The 15,526-nt window shown below is 37.6% G+C and overlaps 1 protein-coding gene across 1 annotated transcript; it reads left to right on the top strand.

The window, feature by feature from the left end:
- Positions 1-1,677: 1,677 nt before the first annotated feature.
- Positions 1,678-15,070, top strand: MEPE (matrix extracellular phosphoglycoprotein). Its single transcript, XM_077765093.1, has 4 exons — positions 1,678-1,731; positions 7,019-7,072; positions 8,021-8,113; positions 13,318-15,070. Exons 1-4 carry the CDS (start codon positions 1,678-1,680, stop codon positions 14,776-14,778), a joined length of 1,662 nt encoding a protein of 553 aa, XP_077621219.1. The 3' UTR covers positions 14,779-15,070.
- The last annotated feature ends 456 nt before the right edge of the window (positions 15,071-15,526 follow it).

Raw genomic sequence — 15,526 nt, 5'->3', positions numbered from 1 at the left:
GCTCACTAGATCCTGTTAGCATATTCACCAAAATATAAACAAGTACCTTTATCCATAGCTAAATGTTGATGTTTAAACATAATTTTTTGAGCTCAATATAAATTATTTGCCTTAAAATCAACTACATAAATTTTTTTCTGTAGTAAGATGAAAGAATAAAAACTTATTCAAGATGGCACAGACTGTTGAGAACACTGTCTCTATGCTTACATTGCCTGGGTACTAATCTCAGTTATGCCCCCTGGGAATTCTGGGGCAAATTATTTGACTTTCTGTATTTATTTCCTAATGTAAAACATGCCGCCTAACTCAAAGGGTTTTTGTGAGGCTCAATTAATTGAATATGTGTAAAATTTTAAGACAGTGGTGGCTCATTTTAGTGTTCAATACATTTTAGCTATTAATATAAGGATTGCATACGTTGTTTCACTCTCCAAACCACAGATGGCTACTAGCTCAGACATATTGCTAATGAATATAAGGACATATATTGGGGGGCCATCCTGGTAGCAGAGAAGAGTTTGTTGCTCACAGTGGAGCCTGCTATGCTGGCCCTTATGTGAAGAGTCGAGTTGTTACACTAACTTAATATTATTATGAATTAAATAAATTAAATGAGCTCTAAAAACAAAAGGAAAAAGTCTGGGCTGACAATAGAGCAATAGATATATATTTCCCCTGAAGGGTAATTTCCCCTGAAGGGTAATTTTAGTGGGACGAGATGGTGAGATGATGTAATGTTGTATATGGGATCGCATCAGAAAGGTTCTGTAAAGCCCAAACTGCCTTTTAAAAGTGCCTAGTGATAGAGGCGTTGTTTGTCATCTATTATAACTGGAAGGTAACTGTAGTTGAGTAAAGTTCAATGTAAATAAAATATTCTTTTAAAAATGGTAAAGTACCAAAATAAACAAAGAAACAACACTTAAGGTGACAGATTTTCCTCAATGTGCATATATGTATCCCTTCTTATATACCTCAAACATTCCACATCTAGCCATGCAAATTGATTACCTGAACCATAGTACTGGAAAGTAGAATAGCATGAAAAACTTAATTTTGAGGACATTACCTTTTTTTGTAATCAGTTACTGTATGTTTTATTGTAAATCTTTTGTTTTGGGTGGGTTTTCTGCTCTGGAGGTATATGCACTAACAAAACATTTTCCTCTTTTCATATATACATGTTATATTAGCAATGTGAGCAATATTTCCTACCAAATTTCACTCTTGATATTTTTTGAGGTGTTTGTATAAAATGGAATTTAAAGTTTACTTATGATTGTATATGAACCACAGAGGAGCCCATTTATTAATAAAAAACTTTTTTAATAGTCAAATGTAGAGGGAAAAATTTTTAAAAATTGGGAAACCTAAAAATATATTTACTTGCAATACGTGTGTGTGTGTGTGTGTGTGTTTCATTTCTATCAACTGACTTCTTTGTTTTAATAATATTGGACAGTTTTCATTTTCACATTAGAGTAATTAGACATGCAAAAGCTCTTAAAGTACCTATACTTGGATTAAATTATACATTTTTTTTTTACTAAGAAATGGACAACTGGAGGAAGGATGTTTGTATATACTTTTGTGCTATTTGTTATTAGGACCGCAGTTCATAATTGGCAATGCTTTAGGGTAAAATATTATTGTCTTTTGCAGAGAGTCTTGAAGATGCAAATTGTTTGTTTGGGACTGCTTCTTTTCGGGGTGACCTGGGCAGCACCAGTAAGCGTTTATGAATTCAGTTATATGCATCATATTATCTCTTGCTCTCTTAATTTTTTTAAGCAATGTTTATTTAAATTAGTAACCCTTACTTAGTTCAGTTGCAATAAATTACCAAGCAAAAAGAAAGCATCTAGCACTTAACACAAATGTCTAACACCAAGAAGGACCTCAATAAACATGAGCTGAATTACAAAATCTCAACATGTTGCCTTTTAAGAAATGCCAAAAAGAGTATTTTTTGAGAAAATTAATAGCCACAGTGTTCCAAATCAGCTAATTTTAATGAGTAAATGCTCAGGGACCCAAATTATAACTAAATAACTTCTTAATATTTTACTAAAAACTGAAAGAAAACGGACTTGATTGTTTTAAAGCCGACCAACTAGATTTTGTATAGACATAGTAATGGAAAGAAACCAGACCTTTTCTGTAATTCTTGCAACACCCCAACACTGTGAAATGCTGCTAATGATTTTCACTTCATCAGCAAGGCTAAAGATGGGAGAACAGACCCCTAAGCTTAACATAAATTGAGCTGCAATTTCCTTTTGTGTCTTTTTTTCCCTCTGATTCACCCAGATGGGTACTCAGGATGTGACTAAATTATCTTGTGAAAATGCTGAATGCTAGCAATATTTTCTATAGTGTAGACACAGTGCTAATTAGATAATGTCTGAAAAGCATCCTAGCTTTTCAGAGCAACCATTTCAGTTGGAGAGCATGGAAATAAGTAGTCATTCTGTTGCCGGAAGTACTTAAATATAGGTCTTGAGCAAGTGAGTGACCTCTTAGGTAATCCAGTGATGAGCATGAACTATCTGGTGAGGGCAGCAGAAGTTGAGGAGAGCATGGCCCCTCTTAGCACATATCCTTTCACAGTCCTGCGGTGGACTGCTTAAAATAGACATCTGCCAGCCCCAATCCACACAACTCAGCTCAGTCATCACCACAGAGGCATGTGCTTAGGTATGATGGGGGTTGAGTGGGTCTTGCTGACCCAGCTCAATCCCACCAGCTGAGGCTGAGTCTATTTCAAGCAACACATTCCAAGGAACGGCTGGAGTGGCACTCTCTGACCATTTTCCAGTAACTGCTAGGTCAATATCAATCCAGTTACCACTGGTCAAGAGAGGGAGCCAGCATCTTTCCCAGAGGGAAACACATTGCCTTCTCCATTACAGGGCCATACTCAAGTGTGGGAGAATTGCAAAGTAAATGTAGGGGAAAAGGGACGGATGCATATTTCAGATGAAAGAGGCTCAGCAAGGACAGAGAAAAAATTTGTAATTATGAATGACTAAATGTGATGTTTTCTCCCAGATATATAGATCTCATTTGAGCTATTACCTCAATTATTTAATAAGAGATTATGGTATCAGAAATTAGAATATACTGAGTCACTTACATCTGTTTTTGGATTACAATCCAGATTCAAACTGTAGGGGAAAAAAAGAGTTTTCTTCAACCCTCTTTGGGTCTGTGGCTCAGTTAGCAAATTCAACTGACAAAAACAGATTAACAGGAGAAAAGCACACAAATGTTATTAAATTTCTACATGCACATGGGAGCCTTCACAAGAGAATGAAGACCCAAAGAGGTGACCAAAGCAGGAAGCTTTTATTTAGACAAAGAAACAATTAATTTGTGAAAATTTGATAAGGCAAAAGAGTTTGGGTTAGTAGTCCAATGAGGACTAGGTAGTCCTTATCTTCCTTAACAAGGGAGATTATGTTAGTTTAACAAAATTTGCTGTGGATTCTTCTAGGGCCATCTCTGAACTGATAAGAGTCTACCTCCAATAGTAACAGGAGAACTGGTTTCCTGCCTTAAGGCAGAAAAGGAGAACTTATTTTGCATTTTCTACTTCTTAATTGCCTTCAGTTCAAAATAGGTTGTTTAAGTTTATTTATTTTGAGAGACAGCGAGAGAGCACAGAGGGAGGGGAGAGTAAGAGGGGGACAGGATCCTGCACTATGAGCACAGAGCCCAACATGGGGCTCCAACTCATGAACTGTGAAATCATGACCTGAGCTGAAGTCAAGAGTCAGATGCTTAGCCAACTGAGCCACCCAGGTGCCCCCACTTCAGAATAATTTTTATGTCAAAGAAGCATATTTTGAGATTTTCTTCAAAAACGAAATTTGAAAATGGAAGAAAAAGATGGTTATTGGGCCATGCAATTGAATTAATATTCATCGACATGCAGTTAGACTACAAAGACTTTGTTATAAGTTACTTTGTTGTAAGTTCATGATTTATTATTATGGACTATATTAAAGTATTCTATACTATCAAGTACAGTTTTTAATTCATGCATATGTGTGTTCTATAAGAAGATGCAGAATATCCCAAACTGTTGGGGTTTTTTCTCTTGCTTAATATCTACCTATCTCATTTTTAGGTTTTCTCTTTCCTGTAGCTCCATATTGAGAATTATTTTCACTGTCTTGATATTTTTGAGAAATGGTACAATGATCTAAATTTACATGCACAGGATAATAGAAGAACCAACATAAGAAAAAAATGACAATAATGGATTGAATTATAAAATATGCCTTGCCTTGAAGGTACTTAATGTAAAATTCAGAAACATTTCCTCTTATTATTTTTTTACATATAGTAGGCTACTTAAAAATGTATTATTTTAACCCTGGGACTTTGAGACAGAGGATTGGGTTAAAATATCTCCTTCACTTCTATGTCTACCACCAGCCATTTCAGTGTAGGCAACTTTGTTTCTTCTACTGCCTACATAGATATAAATTTTACAGCTTACAAACTGTAAAGTGATTTAGTTGTTATTGACAAACTATTTTTTGTTTCTGGCATGTAATGGAATGCTAGGCAGATCTGCCTTGGAGCCAAGCCAATAGCACACTTTTAGGAAAGTATTGAATTTATTTCTAAGACAATTTTATCAGTCAGGATCCAGTCAGGAAAATAAAACCCATAACAGGATGTTCAATAGAGGGATTTTACTTGGGGGATAATTATAAAGTAATAGGACAAAGAGTAAAAGCAAATCAAGGGTGGTGAGGCAACTCAAGATTGAAGCTACTACCACCCCTTGGGCTGAAGAAACAAGGAGAGGCTGCTCTTCTCTGGGCTCTGAGTAGGGGGAGGGGCCCCAGCAGAAATAAGACCACAGAAGAGGTGGGTCCATCTCAGAGATGCAACCCCAAACAGAGAGAGCCTTGGCCACTCTCTCCTTCTACCCATCAAGCTCAGCCTAGGTCTCCTATCAGCCAATCCCAGAATGAACCCAGATGGCAAAGGAGCTTGGGAAATGTAGTTTGTAGAGCTTATCCCAGAGAGAGCAGAAGTACAATATCTGAAAGGATAATTGCCTATATCTTACTGCAGAAAAATATAGAATGTTAAAGTTTATTGAGGAAGAATACTCTCTAGGTAGTTAAGACCTTTTTATTTCATCTTTTTCTTGAGGGTTTCTCTCTCTTCTATGACTGACACCACCATGATGCCTGCTTCCACTTTAGCACATGCATTTATTTATTTTTTTTATGAGTCTTTCATCTTTTTTTTTATTTTTTATTTTTTACAAATAGTTTATTGTCAAATTAGTTCCCACATAACACTCAGTGCTCAGCCCCACAAGTGCCCTCCTCCATGCCCATCCCCCCTCCCCCCCACAACCATCAGTCCTCAGTTTTTGTCAGCATTCAAGAGTCTCTCATGGTTTGCCTCTCTCCCTTTCCCCCACCATTTCCCCCCTTCTTCTCCCCCTTGTTCCTCCGTCAAGTTCCTCCTAATCCTCCTATACGTGCAAACATATGATATTTGTCCTTCTGTGCCTGACTTATTTCGCTCAGCATAACACCCTCAAGGTCCATCCATGTTGCTACACATGGCCAGATTTCATTCTTTCTCATTGCCATGTAGTATTCCATTGTATAGATAAACCACATCTTCTTGATCCATTCGTCCGTTGATGGACACTTAGGCTCTTTCCATGTTTTGGCTATTGTTGAGAGTGCTGCTATGAACATTGGGGTACATGTGCTCCTATGCATCAGCATTTCTGTATCCCTTGGGTAAATTCCTAGCAGTGCTATTGCTGGGTCATAGGGGAGTTCTATTGTTAGTTTCCTGAGGAACCTCCACACTGTTTTCCAGAGGGGCTGTACCAGTTTACATTCCCACCAACAGTGTAGGAGGGTGCCCGTTTCTCCACATCCTCGCCAGCATCTAGAGTTCTCTGATTTGCTCATTTTAGCCACTCTGACTGGCGTGAGGTGGTATCTCAGTGTGGTTTTGATTTGTATTTCCCTGATGAGGAGGGATGCTGAGCATCGTTTCATGTGTCTGTTGGCCATGTGGATGGTCTCTTTGGAGAAGTTAGCACATGCATTTAAACGCAAACTAATCCCACCCATTGGTTCCTCTTCCCAAATCTGAGATAGCCTAGGAGTTTCAAAAATAAATAAGAAAATAAAAATACTGGTACTAAAAGAATTATGTCTGTTCTTCCACAGCAGGCTTGCTCTAAAATTCTCAGGTCCTCTTCTGCATGCTTTCCTGTGACACCTCAATTTCAGCCCCAAATCCTGAATTAAGCTGCCTGGAGCTATTCCTTCCTAGTTTCTGGCCTTTCTCCACCTCAATAGTTGCCTCTCACCCCAGGTACTCTCAAGATCTTTGGACACTTTCATATCAGATAAAGAGAATGTATTTGTCCCAGTATGTAGGCCACTCCATTTTCCTTTCCCTGAAAAAAATCTCTGCTCAGGTGACTGGCAACAACAAAGTCCCATTCCTGGGTGTGATCTTACACTTTACATACAGGGCTATGGTTTTACTCTTGCTGGATCATTAGCAACGTCAGCTCTTTGCTCATATAACAATTACTGAACTCACACAATCAGTGCACACATAATGATCCACATTATCAGATTCTGATTTTGGTTCACTGATACTAAACAACTCTCTGTGTGCCTATGAAAACTTTTTTCAGTTGATATCAGGGACATCCATGCTTCCACATCTGGAGTGGCACCCCACCCCTAGCTTGGCAATTCTCCTGTGCCTGAATATGGTTCTGTAATGTAGAAGGCCTTGTCTCCCTCTGGAGGAGGAATGCGGGCACCCTCTTCCGTAAGGACTAAGACAAATACGAATGTAATGTATGTGTCTTCTTTGGTTGGAATGATTTTCCACATTGAATAGTAGAACCCAGTCAGAGAAAAAGAAATGAGACAGTTATTGTGTGCAAAAGTGGATGAAAGAATGAATGTTTGGTGAAGTTTTATTTCTTGTTTCCTTCCAGACATTTCAACCACAGACTGAGAAAACTAAGGAAGACTGTGTGGAAGAACAGAGGGTAAACAGAATTATTCTTCTCAAATAAACCTATTTTAGCTCTGTAAAGAAAAAAGTCATGAGAGGAAATTTTTAACTGTCAAAATATTCTTGTGTACTTAGAATGGAAATGCAAAATTATATAACATAATTTGGCACTTAATTCACACAATGTATGATAGAAGAGAGAAACATTCTGAGTTGGGATTTGTTTCTCTTCACTGTGATTTCTTTCTTCAGAGAGAGAAGTGAGTAAGATTCCTGGTGTATTATTAGCAAACTATTTTCCCCACACACATACGTGAGAATAAAACAACAAATGAGGGAGAAAGCAAAAGGCAGGGAGTTAACAAATCTTATTGGGGAACTCTCTGTTTACATGGAGTTAGTTTTCCATATGCATCCAGAGAGTTAAACAAGTACCCTCAGCTTTTCATGTCACCAAATTGTAGCCTACCATGGTTTCTCGTGGCAGTCTCGGAAAATTCTGTGCTAGGACCTAACAATCTTCTGTTCTTTATCTCAGCTGAAAATTACAAAGGCAAATACTGCAAACATAAGAGAGCCTGAATGTTTGTGCTGTTTTTCCAATTAGACATCAGACATGAATACTGTAAAACCTGCATTTCTCCAAATCCTTACAAGCCCCTCCGACCTGAAAGTATTTCCAAATACTCCATTTCCATTGAAATTTGGTAATAAGATTAATACACCCTGGGAGAGAGAGCAGTTGATAGCCATTGTTAACAAGGGAAAACAGATTTACAAGCATGTAAGAAAAGAAAGGGACAAGTTTTATCCTTAGAAGTTGGCTGACACACACTCTCCTGTGGTTATAGGAAGCACTACCATTTGTCAGAGGCAGAATTTGACTTCACCTAAGTTACAGAGTATCTCGTACAATCAAAGAGAGAGCCAGAAAATTTAATATGATATAAACACATCTTAATATAATGTTATGTTTTGGTAGATAACATATAAAGGCCACCATGAGAAACATGGATATTACATGTTTAAGTATGTTTACACGTCATCTGGGAGGAAAAATCAAACTGACATGAAGGTAAGCTGAATCTCTGAGTGAAGATCCTTTTCATGCACCAAACTCTGGACTAGACTAACCCTAGGGGAAAACCATAGGGAAGACAAGTTTACTTTTGATTACTCTGGAATTCTGTCTGTGGCTGGTGCCTTTGTCCTTTTCCCACAGTCTCTGGCCTCTTAAGCATCTCTGCTATAGAACTCTGTGTTCCAGAGTTTTCCTGACACAGATGGCTCACCTCATGTCCTGGCCCAAATCCTGCCCTGCTTTGGGACCTGCCGCTGCAGATGTGGTACTGTGGACCCCCAATGCCTTTGCCTTTTTCTTATTGCTTCTGAGTAACACTTGGTCTTTTATAAGGAAAGTTTCTGAGCATATTCTATCATATGCTCTAATGGTGAGGACTAGATGGATAATAAGAGAAATCATTTTAGCCTAAAGAGTGACCTGCTTTAGTTCCCCTTCAATTCATTCCACTGATGACTCCATCTGGGTCAGGATGCTTGGAAGAGAAAGAATAAGAGCCTTGTCCCTGGAATAGGACAATAATTCTTTTCATTTAGTCTCTTCTTGCAGATTCATTGGCCAAAGAGCTGGAAACAGCTTAAAATACCATCAGCAAAAGGACTATTTATTTTTTCCAAATCTGGTTTCATTTCCCATGAAAGTATTAGTTTCTCTTCAGAATGTTATTTCATTCTGCTCATTATTCCTTAGATGGCATCTCTAAGACTAATTGCCTGTTACATTTATTTGTTATCTCGAGTAAATTAAAACTTATTTGTTATAATAAATATATGTTGAACTCTTCCTATTGTGCAAGATATCATGTGAGATAAAACAATGGAGAAAAGTTAACTCTTTCTCCCCAGGAACTTCAAGTTAGAAAAGAAAAAAAAAGGCACTTATAAGTCATTGTAACTCAAGACAGAATATGCAAAGTGTTGTGGGAATAGTAACCCAAAACCCTGCTTCTCAGGGCTTGGAGTAGACAAAAGATTAGTTCCTAGTCTCGTGTTTAGGGAAAGCTACGTAATGGACATAATTGAGCAGTGTGTTGGAGGATGAGTAGAATTTAAGCACACAAGAAGGTGATAGAGGCCATTCTCCAAAAAAAGAATACTATGAACCAGGGCATGGAGAGAGAAAAGTAGAGCATAGGCAATCTCCAGCTAACTGATATAAGAACTATCATGCAGTCAGTGATTCAACCAGAAATCTTTTAATATAACAAATGTAAAAATGATTGACCATCACATTCTGCAACTTAATTGCACATTTCACGTTTTCATTTATAAAATAACTCTATTTAGTCTTATTGAAATGCACAGAAATCATTAGTATACATGCTAATGTTTTCAAAGCTCTACAGCACTGAACAGAAAACTTCCCCATGCACAGTAGGGAGAGAAAAAAATTATGGTATTATTATAATCTATTGATTTGCTAATGCACCTGTTTAACTCAAAAAGCTATATTCACAATGAGCAAATGAGTTTGATTGCAAAGGAAAATATAAATGTCCACGTAAAACTAAGACTCGATGACTTAAAATAAGTCAAATGTTTAAAATACTTTTTATTCGGAAATAACTCACCATAAATTTTGTTTCTATTGTATTTTTTCCTCATAGAAAAATCGTACCAAATTTCAGAATATTCTTGCCAATAGATCAATGATATCATTGACTCCAATCAATAACTTCAATTTATATATTAAAGATTTACAAGTTATATCTTTTGCATTCTGTATATTAGCCAGTTCCCTAAGAGTAGAAGGCATTTCAAGAAGCTACTTTTATGTTGAGAGTCAGGTAAGAACTGATTCAACGATTTCCCCACTGCTCCCAACAACAAGATACATGTATAAAAGCAAGCAATCCCTTCCAAGTAAAACAGCACTTATTTGCGTACAAAAGAAAGAGATAAAAAGAAAGTCCAAGCAAAATACATTTTGGATAACATAGTATCAAGGATCATAAGCTTATAGAATCCTCCCAGAGGGTAACATTCAGGTGGTACATGAATAGAAGGATCCAGCATTAGTCCATCTCCATCTGCCACTACAACTGTTAAGAGAGATACAGAGACTAGGAAATGGCTGTGCATCCAATAATCGAATGACTATTACAATATGTAGGAAAGCAGAAAGCCATTTGATAAAGGACTATATATGGTTCTGTATGAAATGATAGTTACCATCGTGTATACAGAACTTATTGTAGACATAGGCATTGTTCTAGATACTTTACAATTATTATACTATTTAATAGAACCATTGAATTCCCCCAACAATCCTGATATGTAGGTACAATTTTTCTTATTTTACGGTTAAGAAAGCTGAGCTTCCAAGAGGTTTCTAAGAACCCACAGCTCATCAACAGCAGAGTTGGGCAACGGATTCTACCCGTGCTCTTCCCATAGTGTACCTACTCTCTGTGAGTGCTTGGCTGAGAGATCAAGAGAAAGACCATTTGGCACCTCTTGCCTCTTGTTTCACTAAATGTGATTCCCCATTATCCTGACTTCCCTGAATGTGGGCTTTCCACGTCCTTTATCTTCCCTGCACACTTGCTCAGTGAGGCCAAGCTTCTAGCTGACTACACATTTTTCCTCCATCTGGGAGCTCTCATGTATCTTCACATACTTAATTAATACATCCAAGAAAATGTCCACATGCTCACAAGAGCCAACAGACTGAAGGGATGCCCCCCCTCCAAAAAAAAGGACAAAATTAAACTGCATTAGTAAAAACAGGGCTGCTGCCAGGGCAAGGGAGCTACTAGATGTGTGCTCCGGGCTACTCAGGCTACATCAGAGTCTAAGGCTGTTTGGGACCCCACAGGCTAAAGGACCCACAGTCAGATGACAGGACCAAATATAGTGACCTAATAAGTGACAATTGCCAAGTGTCAACTTGGAGAAGAGAAGGCATCCAGTGAGTCTGGAGGAAATCTTAACTTTTTGAAATATTAGAAAAGTTGCACATGAAAGAGAAAATAACCTTAATAATTGTTGCTTTAGGAAAAAAGAAATACTAGTTACTAGTTTCAAGTTAAAAAAAACTTGAAAAAAATAGAATATAATGAAAATTAGAATATAAATGAAAAGATCTCACATAAAACATAACAAGCAATTAGCCCATAAAGTGTTCAAGGAGGAAACAGCTGACCATAGGTCATGAAGCCGGGAAGGAGGTATGGGTGACCCCCGAGAACTATAATACCTGACTATCTCCAACTGAATATTGCTTTTTCAAGTTCAGGTTCTACATCCTCACAACATCAATAGGTCCAATAGTAAAGCCATTATCTTTTTCTCTTGTCTTCATTTTTGCAGATCAATATTCCCACCCATTTTAGTTATTCACCTTTCTTCTATTTGGGGACCAATAGAAGGTTTTTTTCTTTGTAATGTTTTCCTCTGGCATGACCCTAATCCAAGCGATTACCTCTCAGGCTTCGACACTGCAGCATCCTAACTGTTCTTTCTTACTGCTCTTCCTCCTAAACCACTGATTTTTGTTCTATTAGTCCCTTGTTCATAAATCTTCACTAGCTCTTCGTCCTCTGCAAAATAAATCCAAATTCTTTGCCCTACAGCCTCAGGCTCTACAGATATCCAGCACTTTGTATGTCTGTGAGAGCCCCAATTGGAGGGCCTGTACCCTACTTTTCCACCCCCACCTGCTATGCCCCTGCAGGACTATTGTCTCTGCCATTCCTAAGTCATCAGGTATTGCTTAGAACATGTAGCACTCAGCCCAATTTCTTACATGTTCCAGTCCTTCAATAAATTCCACTTACTTTTCATTTTGTATTACTTACCAATTCAAAGCTCTATGTCATAGTGTTGCCAATTTTATCTCACCCTACAATTTTGATGTGGAGAGAAAGAATGTTATTTGTTTCATCTACCATTGCTCTGTTGCTCAAGAGCTCCTAACATTAGATTAATGGGAGGTGGGGAGGGAGCATGAAGAAATTAATTTCAATTCAACCTGCTTCAACTTAAGGTTATCAGATCACTGTAATAGTTTTTTAAGTAAGTCTGTTAGTCTCTTTTGGATAAAAACATTCAGATCCTCATTCTCCCTCCTTCTCTCTCTAAGATGGCATACAGGCATATGAGGCGGTAGGATATGGCTCATAGCCACTACATACCATATACCATATGTACAAACATGGGTAACACCATAGTGGAGAAGAAGGAGTGGTAAATAAATGCTAAATTTAAGAACTATTGATCTAGATTATCAAATTTGGCTTATTACCTAACAAGCAGGGAAGAAAAGAAAATGAATATTTTTTTTCTACAATGGCTGGGTTTGCAACACTGAAAATTCTTTGTTTGAATGTCAGAAACGTATTATCACCTACATTCACCTATTTGCCTTTTTTCTGAAAACAAGAAAAAAAAAGAAATGAAAAGAAAAAGAAGTCTTCCTCTAGGCAGATGAATATCTCTGAAGAGCAGGGCAAGAGCAGAGAGAGAGAATAATTATTTTTTAAAATATGAACTACATTTCATTTGCAATGGCTTATTAGTAACAAGACGATGACTTTTTTCTGCTAAAAACATTGCTATTACCAATTTACATCTGAACATCTTACTGCTTGGTACTGTCATCACAAAAATTTTAACAGTGAACTTTCCACTTTTATTCTAAATATTTGTCTTTGCCTCAACAACAGTGTTGTCATTGAAATTTTACCCTTGGTTTCAATTTCTTTTATTTTATCAATTATATCTCTATGTTTGAGGAGGATCACTCTTGAAGCATATGCTTCTTAAATTCAGGTCCTCCTTCAAAATCAGGACCTAATCTACATTTCCAAATTTATTTCTTATTTGTTTCTTTAGAATTTCTGTGTTCAAACCACACAGTTTTATTCATATTATCTTTCAGATGTTTCCTGTTTCCAAACATTTGAATATGCCGCTTATTCTAAAAACATTCTCCCTGCTTTCCTACCATATATCTGGGTCCTACCCATCCTTCAAGCCTTGTTCATTCTTTGTCCATGAAACTTGCTGTAGCCATTCCAGAATTATCTCTACCAACAAACATCTATTGAGTTAATAGTCTTTCAGTTAAGAATATGGTGGGTAATTCTTTTTAAATTGCCCAAGAATTATTAAATTTTTAAAATTTAGCATGAAATAATACTTATAATGTTGAAAATTATAATGTTTCAACTTATAATTTTGAAAATTATACTTCAGCAGGAAGAAAAAAACAAAGACAGTATTGGTCTTCACAATTCTGGTAAGAGAAGAAATCAAGAACCAACACCTAAAGAAAACATTGTCCAGGAAAGACAGAAAAACTTGTCCACTGTTGGAGCCAATGAAACTAATCAGAGTAGCAAAACTCAAACTTCTTTTGAAAACAGACAGACAACAAATGAAGACGATATTATTAATAACAAAGAAAATTCCCATAGTAACCAAAAGTTGTCCATTTATCCTGAGTCCACTGGGAATAATGGTGTTGAGGATGGAGACAATGTTATCGGCAAATTACGTGACCAAGAAGAATATGGTACAGCTCTTACCAGAAATAATATGCAACATATAATGGAGCCAGGGACTGTGACTAAACTCTTGGCAGAAGAAAACAAAGCAAAAAAACCCAAGAATGTTCTAAGCAAAATCCCAGCAAGTGTGAACTATGTTAAAGCCCCCTCAAAAGATAGGAAGAATTATCAAAGAGATCCCCAAGCTCAGAACATTCCAGTTAAAAGCCAAAGCACACGCCTTACTCAATATGACACTGACTATCCAAAACAGCTTCCAAAGCTCAAAAAAATCCCCAGTGATTTTGAAGGCAGTGGTTACCCAGATCTTCAAGAGAGGGGGGACAATGATATCTTTCCTTTCAGTGGAGATGGCCAACCTTTTAAGGACACTTCTGGTAAGGGAGAACCTATTGGTCCCGACCTGAAAGGTACAGATATTCAAACTGAGTTTTCCGGCCCGAGTGAAGCTGATGCAAGAGGACAAGGTTATAATGAGATCCCAGAAAAAGAAGAAAATGGCAGACATGCCGTTGGAACCAGGGATGAAACAAGAAAAGAGGCAAACACTGCTGATGTAAGCCTAGTAGTGGAGGGCAGCAATGACATCATAGGTAGCACCAACTTCAAGGAACTCCCTGGAAAAGAAGGAAACAGAGTAGATACCAGCAGCCAGAATGCTCACCAAGGGAAAGTAGAGTTTCATTACCCTCATCCACCCACAAAAGAGAAAAAAAAAGAAGGCAGTAGTGATATAGCCAAAAGTACTAATTATAATGAAATTCCAAAAAATGGCAAAGGCAGTAGTAGAAAAGGTACAGAGCAATCTAATAGGAATCAAGCAATCTCAAATGACAAACAAAGAATTCCTGGCAAGGGCAAAAGTCAGGGCTGGCTCGTTCCTTCTCAAGATCTAGATAATGACATTAAAAATGAAATAGGTTCCCATAAGGGCCTCAATAATGAGGGGACTATAATAACACAGAGGAGAAAAAATCATTATGTTCCCCACAGACAAAATTCTTCACGGAATAAGGATGTGCTGCGAAGGAATGGCTCCTGGGGTTATAGAAAACCCCATTCCGGTAGAAGGTTTAGCCCCCCTAGAAAGCATGACAGTAGTGACTCATCTGACAGTGGCAGTTCCAGTGAGAGTGATGGTGACTAGCCCACTAGAAGTTTCCAGTAGGATAAAGGTTCGAATCCCTAGTCATCTGATGTGACAAAAAAGCGGAGCTACCTGAGAGCAGACCACATGGGGAAGGGCAGAGTGGAGAATTGAGTAAGCCAAGAAACCTGGACTCCTCACGAGATGTATTGTTATCTGAATGCTCACAGTAAGAAATTCAAAGTTATGACACTTTTTTTAAAGAAGAAAAATTAATTAAGGACTTGTGGAATAAGTGTCATTTAAATATATTAAAAAATAGTTTGTGAATGTCACAAAAGCCTTTCTTTGTTGTTTGCTCTACAGATACGAAAATCAACACTATCTGTCTATGATAATCTGTAATTAAATAATCTATAAGAAGGTCTGTTGTCTGTCGTGCTTCATTTCAGAGGCAACATGATTAGTTCTGTTTCTGGCCGAGGCAGCGTTATGAAGCTAATCCCTTGAATAAAGCTTAACTACTTCCCCAAATCCGGCAGTGCTTATGCTAGCATTTCCTTCTTCCTCTGACTCCCCCTCCCCTGCCCCAGCAAAGTAACCTGCTTCACATCTTTCTACACTCCCTTCCTCTCTTGCACATTTATAACTTCTTACAAGGCAAATTTTAGCTACTGAAACAAATTTCCATATTACCACTTTTATTAGTATCTACCTCCTTCCAGACAAAGAAGGGGATGGGGTGCAGAGAAGAACAGAGGGTATCTGAGAATGAGAGGACAAATGTAAAGCCAAGACAAAAACTTAC

The sequence above is a fragment of the Crocuta crocuta genome, unplaced genomic scaffold, assembly GCF_008692635.1.
Source record: "Crocuta crocuta isolate KB4526 unplaced genomic scaffold, BGI_CrCroc_1.0 scaffold134, whole genome shotgun sequence".
NCBI lineage: Eukaryota > Metazoa > Chordata > Mammalia > Carnivora > Hyaenidae > Crocuta > Crocuta crocuta.
Note: the sequence above shows the minus strand (reverse complement) of the source record. Positions and strands in the feature narration are given on the sequence as shown.